The sequence below is a fragment of the Pristis pectinata genome, chromosome 5, assembly GCF_009764475.1.
Source record: "Pristis pectinata isolate sPriPec2 chromosome 5, sPriPec2.1.pri, whole genome shotgun sequence".
In the NCBI taxonomy this organism is placed as follows: domain Eukaryota; kingdom Metazoa; phylum Chordata; class Chondrichthyes; order Rhinopristiformes; family Pristidae; genus Pristis; species Pristis pectinata.
The window spans coordinates 43,853,450-43,864,719 of NC_067409.1; the positions used below are offsets into that span (position 1 = coordinate 43,853,450).

The window sequence follows — 11,270 nt, forward strand, 5'->3', positions numbered from 1 at the left end:
TCCAATTCTGGAAAATGTCTCCAAATGCTATTAAACCTTCAAAAACGTCAGTGCAGGCTTATAGTTGTATACAGCTGAACTTTCTTTGAAAATCAGGCCAAAAATTCCGATTGGATTAGAAATGTATGATTTTCTTTCTATTTCAAATTGGATCCAAAAGCCAAATTTCAGTGACTTAGAATTTTGCCTTAAGAGGGTTAAAGTTATACTTTCATCATCTTGTGCTGGACATGCTCCTGCCATTTGTCAGATGGAAATGTTTTAAGTAGTCTTGAAAGAACGGTGATAGTGTGATTAAGAAGTACAGTTTATTAAAAAAATGTTGTACCTTCTATGTAGATCCTTAAAATGCTGTAATAAAGCAGAGGAATCAAGTGAACCAAACATATTGTCCACAAAAACTGTCAGCAAATCTGGAATTCCTACCAAATCAGGCAGGGGAAGAGTGAATCCAGAATTAGACTTTGGAGATTGCTTTGGGAAATTGAGGTATAAAGGTACAAATCCCTTTAAACAGAATCTAATGATATCAGTTTGATCTGGATGCCACATACCTCTGTATTTATGCAGGCCAAACAGACCCCTTCTTCAGTCTACAGGACATGCACCAAAGAATATCTCTGGGGCTTGGGAGGAGTATGGTCATACAGAAATCTAAAACTCAGCCAAATTTTGTCAACCTATAAACTGAATGGCGCCTGCAAATGTGACTTAATGGTGAGCCAACAAATGCTGCTGCAGCAAAATTTACCACCAAATGTGGCCCAAAAGGGGTTGCATAACACTGAACAATGAAGATCATTAGTGGTGGGTGTTTTTTTAAAACCTTATTGCATGTGGTAAAATCCCCATAATTTCTCATTAGTTTTGTTTGGGTAATGGATATCATACTCATTAATAAAAACAGCCAAAAGGGATCTCTTGTGGCTGGAGTCCAAGAGATCCCCCAGTGCAAGAATTGATTCAGGATGGTCTTCACTGTAAAACCCAGAGGGAGGATCAGGTCCAGTTTCAAATCATTATGATTTAAAATAATGGAACTCCCAGGGTCAGAAAGTACAAACATATCTTTCATCACATGCACATTAACTGGATCAGTTCTAAGTGCAATGTCACACATACAATTAAATTTCACAGAACTATATTAATTGAATACTGCAACTTACCATTTGGGAAAAGAAGTGCACCTACAGCCTTGCCATTTTGTCCTAAAAACCAAACAAGGTAATAATAATGCCCTTCTTAAAGCTTCTAACTATTTTATGGAATAATGTCCAAAGGAGAGTGGTTATTACTTTTATTCTTTAGGGTTAGTCATCTCTAGAAGTGGTTTTCACTATTGTTTGAGAAACCTGATATTATACATCTGACGGATGCACAGCCTAGGACTGTCCAGTGTTTGGTGACATTCCAATTGTCAATTATTAGAATCGTTTAAAAATGGAAGCCTTGAAGGAACCAGAACACTGAGGACAGTGTACGTGTATCAGACAAATATATTTAATGCATGGTACAATTTCAACGAGAAGCTATTATTTCACAATTGATGACATCTAAAAATATCAATGCACATGTGAGACACTGTCAAACTAGTTCACATTTACTTAGATGAAAAATATCAATGTGGACTCAGTATTTACATTAACCTGAACATAGAACATACAACAGTTCAGCACAATATAGGCCCTTTGGCCCACAATGTTGTGCCGACTTTTAAATCTCACCTAAGACTATCTAACCCCTTCCTCCCACATATCCCTCTATTTTAAATTCCTCCATATGCCATCTAGTAATCTCTTGAATTTGACCAATGTACCTGCCTCCACCACTGCCCCAGGCAGCGCATTCTATGCCCCAACCACTCTCTGGCTAAAAAACCTTACTCTGATATCACCCTTGAACTTCCCACCCATTACTTTAAAGCCATGCCCTCTTATATTGAGCATTGGTGCCCTGGGAAAGAGACATTGGCTGTCTACTCTATCTATTCCTCTTAATATTTTGTATACCTCTATCATGTCTCCCCTCATCCTCCTTCTCTCCAATGAGTAAAGCCCTAAACTCCTTTAGTCTCTCTTCAAAATCCATACTCTCCAATCCAGGCAGCATCCTGGTAAATCTCCTCTGCACCCTTTCCAACGCTTCCACATCCTTCCTATAATGAGGCGACCAGAACTGGACACAGTACTCAAAGTGTGGTCTAACTAGAGTTTTGTAGAGCTGCATCATTACCTCGCGGCTCTTAAATTCGATCCCATGACTTATGAAAGCTAACATCCCATAAGCTTTCTTAACTACTCTATCCACCTGTGAGGCAACTTTCAGGGATCTGTGGATAAGGACCCCCAGATCCCTCTGCTCCTCCACACTACCAAGAATCCTGCCATTAACTTTGTACTCTGCCTTCGAGTTTGTCCTTCCAAAGTGTACCACCTCACACTTCTCTGGATTGAACTCCATCTGCCACTTCTCAGCCCAGCTCTGCATCCTATCAATATCCCTTTGCAATCTTTGACAATCCTCTACACTATCCACAATACCACCAACCTTTGTGTCGTCTGCAAACTTGCCCACCCACCCTTATACCCCCTCATCCAAGTCATTCATAAAAATCACAAAAAGTCCCAGAACCAATCTTGTGGGACACCGCTATTCACAGCCCTCCAATCTGAATGCACTCCCTCCACCACAACCCTCTGCTTTCTACAGGCAAGCCAATTCTGAATCCACATGGCCAAGCTTCCCTGGATCCCATGCCCTCTGACCTTCTGAAGAAGCCTACCATGTGGAACCTTGTCAAATGCCTTACTAAAATCCATGTAGACCACATCTACTGCACTACTCTCATCAATCTGTCTGGTCACCTCCTCAAAGAATACTATCAGGCTTGTGAGACATGATCTGCCCTTCCCAAAGCCATGCCAGCTGTCCCTGATCAGACCATGATTCTTTAAATGCCCATAGATCCTATCTCTAAGAATCCTTTCCAACAGCTTGCCCACCACAGATGTAAGGCTCACTGGTCTATAATTCCCTGGACTATGGGCTTATGAAACATGGGTTTAGCCAGAAGTATTGATTGCAGAGTCAGCAGAGCATTGAGTTAATGAAAAAAAGTTCCAAGTGTCCTTTCACTCTCATTGCAGATGGTCCTTAGATCCTGTCTTATGCTAATTGACCTTGTGTGATGCGCTTGTAGCTTGTAAGATGTGTTGGGATAAGTGTATTTGGAGAACAACTTCTACAAGCTATTATGTGCAAGATATAATGCACCTAATACAACAAAGAAATCGTTCAGTTTCTGCTTTTCATGTGCATGACAGGAAGACATATTGTAAAACTGTGCACTTCCAGTTCAGTATTTCCTATCCATTAATTGTAATGGATGGAAAAATCACATGTTTGAAATTGGCAATTTCCCAATATGTGCTCTCACAGAAAGCTTCAGGAGCAGAGAAGCAGATTTTTTTGCCCCCAAATTACTATTTCTGATGTAACACAAGAAGTTCATCTCAATTCTTTTCCACACCCCTCATCTGACGAATGTACGATGACTTATGTGAAGAACATTTTGCAAAAGTATTAGTGGATCTGTGCTAATTCCCAAATGACCATTCTCTGTAAGCAAGATTAGCAGGCAATGGGGCTCATTTTCACCTTTGGCACTCATGTAGAGAATTGGCAGAGTGGATTACCCATAACTTTGGAACAGGAACTGAGAAGAAAAATTACTCCTTGGGGTATCTCAGACGGGTACAATTTTGTCTCAAGTGACAAGCAAATATGTGCCAGCCATATGGGACAGTAGTGAGGAGTGGAAATGCAATTTAATTGTTTTCCTCTTCTTAAGTCAGGACAATGAGACCAATTGTAGCACCGGCATTGCAGCACCAGCTAAACTATGTTTAAATTTGGAAACTGATGGTTGGTGACATACTAATCAATATTAATTGCACACTAATGTGTAATAAGAAACTACAGACTGAACAGGATAATCCAGCCCCTACTTATTTTGGATATTTTTCACATCTTATTAAAGAAACATTATTTCCAGCCTTATTTGTCAGCTTTGATCAGACATTAAAAATGAGAGTTCACCAACCATACCTGTCGAAAGCTATCCTATCCAAGAGTGGTTCAAGCCAGCCGTTGTGACACTCGCAATGAGAGTCCATGAAAATCAAGACATCCCCTGTTGCCCGTGCTGCGCCAAGCATACGACCTCCGATCACTCCCAATCTTTTATTGCTGCGAATCAACTTGACACCATCCAGCCTGGAAATATATTCACTCAAAGCTGCCTTCAGATGCCCTGTGCATAGGAGAAATGAATCACAGTTCTACTCAGTTATTGATAAAACTCCACATCTCTTCATTCTCCCCAAAGTGTTAAATATAGAATAATTTATACCTCCGTTGTGATGGGAGTAATTTATTCCTGATCAGCTACCCAAATGAATAATTGAAGACTCAATCAACATTCCCCAAAACTTATTTCTCCCACAGATTATGTACAATCTGTTTTGTTACGAGTTCTGCCTGACCTATTCTAGGAATTGGGTAGCTTTTGACAATATGGAAGAACAACTGCGGCTAGAGGTTTGGCTGGGTTCTGTCATTAAACTGTTCCTCCCTGTCTCCTGTCAGTTGGCAGAATTCTAGGCTGTAAAGACTCATTCTGTCAACCAAAGCAATCTAAAAGAGTGTTAAGGGGAAACAAAACAAAAATATTGCCTTCAAGAAGTGTAGTTTTCCAAAGACAGAACAACACATGGCACAGTTTGGTTACCAGAGTCCCAAGCATACTGCTATAATAGCACTTTGTACAGATTTGTGGTTCTGTAATACAGTTGTGACACTCAGAAGAAAGAATATTAATGCAAAAATAGAATGCATATTTGTAAAAGACTTGTATTATAAGTAATATAAAATGTGAAAATATTACTAAATTAAGTGGTAACAGGATTCCATATCACAGGACAATTCACAGCATTACTATATTTATTTTGACAAAAATGTATTTGTATTTCATCTACAGAGTAATTTGCAAATGAGATACAACATAAAATTTACTGATCAAGAATTCACTGTTTTGTTACACATTTATTTTATTTTTCCTTTTGTTTCCCAATTGACATCTGACAACAATAAACATTACTTTGAAATGTTGAGATGTCCCATAGCACTCTCAACATACCTAAATGCGTGAGTGCAGTTACTGCAGCTAGGTATGCAAATAAAACAGGTATTCTATGCCAACGGTATCTTAAACAAATGACCAAAAACAAAATACTGTGGGTGCTGGAAATCTAAAATAAAAACTAATAATGCCAAGTAGCATCTGTGGAGAGGGAATCAGAGAAACCAATTCTAATGAAAAACCATATACCTAAAGATTAATTGTTCCCCTCATCACCTTCTCTGCCTTACCAGAGAAATTACCAATCTATATTTTGGCGGTATTGATTAGGAGAAAATGTTGGCCAAGAGAACTGCTCTACTTTGAATAGCACCATAAGATCTTAAATGCCCATATGCACTGGTAGCCCAGACTCTGCTTTAATGGGCAGTCTGAATTATAATTGTTTCACCCTATGGGGGATGGATTATGGGAAAGGGTGGGGCGGTGAAGATTGTTGTTAGATTTGCACAATCTCCAAGGTAAAAGAACTCTTAGGATCCTGTCAAAGATTGGCAGGCGCTGCTTAAGCATATCTGTCCATGGTGATAACACAGTTATTTGAGATCAAATGCTTAGGCTCAAATCAGCACAAGGTCATGGTGACTCCACCACATTTTTTAAGAAGGTGACCAAGCATTGTGCTAGAATGATTGAACACCTAAGCAAAAGAACACATTAAAAAGTTATTAAATACTTGTCATTAAACAAAAGATATGGAAGAATTCATGGAAATAGGTATTTGAGGGATTTTAAGTATCAAAATAAGACAGATATTTAAAAGCAGGATTTTTGAATTTACCCCGTTCTCTATAAATCTGAATGAGTGGAGAAAAGCTATAGATTGTGCTAAAACTGTGCTGATACCCACATTCCTCCATTATGTGTACTTGTACTTTGTTGAACTTTTGAATTATTACTTTGCAGAGCAGTAAAATCTGAGATAATAATTTCAGTTTATAAAATAGTCTCAAAAATCAGACAGACATGAACAACCAAGGTCTCTTAAATTGCATACAGATATCCTGTGACTGATTCCACCTACTTTGTCATAAAAAGTCAGTGAAATGCTGAATAACAAAGAGTGGTTCCAGTCACAATAAAGCAAAATTTTCCCCCTTTCATGACAGAATTGAGAATGTGAGCGAAGTAGAAGAGAAATGAAAGGGTGGAGAAAATGTATTCTATTTTGTCATTAAAGTATATGTTAAAATATAAAGAGTTTTAGGAGTTTAAGGAGTTCTCGAATTAACATAAATTATTTGTATTTACGTACTATGTCCTTGCAGTTTTGTGACTTGGATCATGGTTTCAGTTTTTTAAAGACCATGTAAATTGGCAGTGATTTATTTTTTTTAAAAAGTCCAGCATTAGTAAGTATCTTAGAGGGAAAAATCTGCAGAGCAGGGAAAGGCAGAAGAGTGGGATTAGCTGGATTGCTCTCACATAAAGCTGATATGGACTTGGGCCAAATGGCCTCTTTCCATGCCTTTCTATGCTGTGACCATTGTGTGAGTCTGTGAAATGTTTATACCAGACTAATCACTTCAGTAATAAAAGTTAAAAATGTTTAGGTATGAGAAGGGTGGAAAAAATGGCCCTGCTCCAGCACCACCCCCCCCCCCCCCCCAGAAAATGGTGTTAATGCTCACCAGGGAGCCACTGGACCATTTGGACAGGACACAGTTTTAAATTTAGTGCCTATGCCCCTGCTCAGTATTACAAGGTAATTGCATTTTTCCTTCTCTCTTTCTCTGACACAAACACCATGTATTTTGCTATCTATTGCGCTTTCCTTCTAAAGAATTACCTTGGTTACTGAGGTCGTCCACTAAGATGATCTCCTTCAGAAATTTCTTTGGGGCTGTGTCCATAACACTGTTCACTGTTCTTAGAAGAGTGGACCAGGCTTCATTGTGGAAGCAAATTATGATGCTGGCACTTGGCAGGTTCTGACTGTATTCCTGCTGCAGGCATCTACATGCAAAGTAATGAAAGACTCAGCTCTGTCCAATTACCACACACCAACACAGCACAACTCATTGACTGGGTATTCATATTGTAACCATATGTGATTAATAGCTGAACATGGATCTTCTGTTCTCTGTTGTATTTGTTTTAGAACAGTTAAATCTAGCTGGATGGGCAACAGTCCATAGCAAAGCCGAACTGTAAATTAAAGTGTCTATTTTTGTAAGCCAAAGTACTCATCCTTTACCATAATTAACTTACTTTGCATCATTCCATTTTTAATTAATTGTCTTATGATTGTGCTTGGAGTTGACAGACCGAGTAAGTTTAAAGCTCAGGTGCAAGCCAAATAATACAACAGCTGTTACTGTACAGCTTTCACCATTTCTACAGTACCATTTCATAAAAAATATTCTCTTTGAGAACATTTTAGATGACTAAGAACTGATGAAATTAATGACATAGTTTTAATTTCCATGTATAACATAGAGTTTTCATTGCAATTACATCAATTGCAGATCTTTAAAATATTGCTGCACAGAGAAACAGGAGCAGCTCAGTAGTGAGCACTTTATCCTTCTGATAAAATATGGAAAACTCATCTAACGTGATTTACAGTCTGCAAATTGTATTTCATTAATTTGGGTTCCTGGAAAATAGTGACAACGGGTACAGTTCTGCATTATTCTGTTGGGGCATTAACCATATTGTTACCAAATTTTGTGAGGCTGCACTCACATTGCAGAAAACGATATACAGACTGGACCAAAAAGTGAGGAAGAGATAACTGAGGGCACAACTGCTCTAGAATATTTTATTTCCTTTCAGTTATGGTTTGCATTATTTGGTTTTATTTTGTGAGCTACTCAAATCATATAGATTCATGACAGATTCTATGACTAAGTAACCTGAAGATCTTGTAAAACAAAATCATCAACTCTAGCTGCTCAATCTTGTTATACCAGTTTGAAAGATGACTGCATGTCTAGTGCTATTTAATAGTGCCACAATGTTCATGGGTTAGAGAGAGGAACATTTGAATGAGTATTTTCTTTATTCAAACTGCTCCTTCAGCATACAGGAGAAAAGAGCTTATTACTGAAGAGAAATATTTATTATTAAACTATTGTTTTTTATTAGCAGCAAGGTGGTTCTTGACATTCCTCCAATAACCCACTTTGGTGACAAAGCCATTGAAGAGGGCTCCCATTTGTCCAAGAGCAGTCCCAAAGAGAAAATGCAAGGAAGATCTCAATTTCAGACTGGCCTGAGAACCATTGAGGAACTGCTCCACCTAAGGAAACCATGTAATAGAATGGGAAATCTGCATTAGCCAGCTGGTAATAGTTCTCATTTTGAATGGCACCAGTGCTTCTAAGGCAAAATGAAATACATTTAGAATAAGAATAATTCCCCACAGACTAGCTATCCCTTATAATTATTAGAATTCAAAGTTGACAATATGTGTTGTGCAAGGAATCCTACAATGACAGGTTCAAACTGGCATTCTATCTTAGCACATTATATAAATCATTCCTTAATGTCTCCGAAAATGTTAGTATTCCTTGAAAGATGAATCCCTCATTCTTCATTTTGTATTATTTCAATTAGTCTTCGGTTGATATTACCCTATGAAAATTGACTGGTTGAACATAGAGCTGAGAGTAAAGCTGCCCAATGATGTTATGGATTAACAGGGATCTGATTATCTCAAGAATAAAATTCACACAAATAATACAATTCCATTTAAATTTTGGATCAGAACCAGAACAGAAAATGAAATGAAGAACAAGAACGATTGTATAATAGTATTTATTTATGAAACAATCAGGAATGCCAAATATGCTTTTATTTGTGGCATGATTAATTTGAATGTGTTGCACATTGAGGATAATTCCAAATGCATTTACAGCATTGTGTGGTTTGTCAACACAAGCAATGAAATAAAATATATAGTTCATAGCCAACATTAGTTGTGTCATGAGTAAATACACTTTTAATCAACTTTCCCCGCAGCCATCAATTTGTTCTTTCCAGCTATATTTACGCAAATTCCAAATGAACGAATTTTTCAATCAAAAGGTGTCAGTTTTATTGTTATATTCATTAAAAATGTTAATACTGATACCGAAACCTTTAAAAACAGTATTGAAATGTAAATATTGTTCCACGATGAAATGCACACGTGTAACCTTGACAAAGAGCCTGAAGATGTTTCACTGTGTTATTTTTTAAAATTCAGTTTCTATTTTCTCTTCCAATTTTCAACTAACGCTGTTCTCTTATAAGAGATCATGTATTGGGGATGGGAGCCTCCTGCTGCAACACCAAACGAACGAACTCCCGACATTGGTTGTGTTCTTTAGTTTAGTGATGCAGGGGAGAGTTCCACCAAGGGGCTCTTCTGCCAGGGAGGATTTTTCTTCTCCATCGAGAATGACTCTCCTTGTCGTTCGAGTTTCGGGACTGATCCGTTCCGATAACGGATCTTCGATCTGAAAAAAATTATTTCTCTTTCCACTGTTGCTGCCTGACGTGCTGAATATTTCCAGCATTTCCGTTTTATTTCATTCCTGTCTACATGGCTTGGTTGCATGGTAACGACTCCTCCACCGTTCAGGAATTGAGATTCCGCACCCCCAACCCCCACCCGCCGCACTGTAAAATCTGGATTTTGCAGCACTACTAAAAGTTTTTCCCAGCTCCGTTTCTGCTGAAATCAACATCTCAGTCTCCCAAAAATATTGCACCCTCGACATTGCAGGAAAAAAGTTCTCTGGCTGGAGAAAAGTAACCCCTGCTTTGCAAGGATTGCGGGCAAAATTAAGCCATCACACAGTAAACGTACTAAATTTAAATGCAAAATATTTTTACCTATTTCCTTTTAATGCCGAATGCAAAAGATGGATTAATCTGGTAGCAATAAAATGCAACCGCGCTCCCACTGATTGGGAAGGGTTTCACAATTCTGACTGCGGCTTATTTCTAGAGTTGCTCAAGCATGGGGTTGACACACAAGGTGCCCGCTCCACCTTGGTGTGAGCTGGTTAGGTCCCTCCAATCGGGCACACTACTGAGGGCACATCTGCACCCACCAGCCGGGGGACGGCAGCGGGGTATTCGAGTGGAAAGAGAAGCAGCTTCGGCGCTCCTGTACTTACAAAGGGTCGCGTACCTCAGGTGGTCTCCGGTGCAGGGAGATCCGCTCGCTGACAACCTCGTCGAAGCCTCTCAGGTGCCGCTCGAGTGTCGGGACCGTCCCTGCGTGTTGTTCGGGCAGCGAGGCGGCCGCCCCCCACCGCCCCCGTTTACCTGCCCTCACCAGCCGGTACACCCTCTTCCTCCTCCCACTCCTCCTCTCCCCGGTGCGGGAGCTCGCCGGACCCTCCGCCGCCACTATCAACTGGTCCTCGGCGAAAGGCTCCGGGGGAGGCAGTGCCCGAGCCGGCGGCCGGCTGCCCTCCACCGCCCGCTCGGCCGCCGCCACCGCCGCCGTGCCCTCCTGGCGGGGGTGTCCAGGCGGCGGGTCGTGCAACACCGCGGCGAACAGCAGCAGCAAGGCCGGCGGCAGCCAGAGCAGGGCGAGGACCGGGCGGCAACCCCGCCGCTTGCAGCACAGGTGGCGAGGTGGTTGCCAGCCCGCTCGCCTCCACCAGCCGCATCTCCCCGGGGACATCACCTCATCCTGGGCTGCCCCGCTCGCTCTGCCCGGGCCCGGGGGCGGCACAGGTGCGCGCGACCCATCGGCGGCGGGGGCTCTCGCGGACGCGCCCGTTGCCAGGCAGAGCAGGGCTCGCGCCCGGGCGTCACCCCCCTCCCGCCCGCAGCCCGTGTCAGCGCGGCTCCTCATGTCCTCGCTGATCGGAGCAGCAGATGCATGGACTCCCACCACCCTCCAACAAGGCAGCACGCTGGGTCCTAACGCCCGGGCGTCACACCCCTCCCGCCCGCAGCCCGTGTCAGCGCGGCTCATGTCCTCGCTGATCGGAGCAGCAGATGCACGGACTCCCGCCGTCCCCGCCCTCCGACAAGGCAGCATGCCGGGTCCTAGCGCCCGGGCGTCACCCATCACCCGCCCGCAGCCCATGTCAGCGCGGCTCCTCATGTCCTCGCTGATCGG

The 11,270-nt window shown here is 41.5% G+C and overlaps 1 protein-coding gene across 2 annotated transcripts in view; it reads right to left on the reverse strand.

Moving 5' to 3' along the window:
- Nucleotides 1–10,954, reverse strand: part of LOC127570459 (polypeptide N-acetylgalactosaminyltransferase 15-like) — a 59,809-nt gene extending 48,855 nt beyond the window's left edge. For both annotated transcript variants that reach the window (XM_052016070.1, XM_052016071.1), the window contains exons 1-3: nt 10,312–10,954; nt 6,990–7,156; nt 4,108–4,312 (exon numbers count right to left, since the gene is read on the reverse strand). In XM_052016070.1, coding sequence (XP_051872030.1) covers nt 4,108–4,312; nt 6,990–7,156; nt 10,312–10,826 — 887 coding nt within the window. In that variant the 5' untranslated portion in view covers nt 10,827–10,954. The remainder of the gene's footprint in view (nt 1–4,107; nt 4,313–6,989; nt 7,157–10,311) is intronic.
- Between the last annotated feature and the right edge of the window lie 316 nt (nt 10,955–11,270).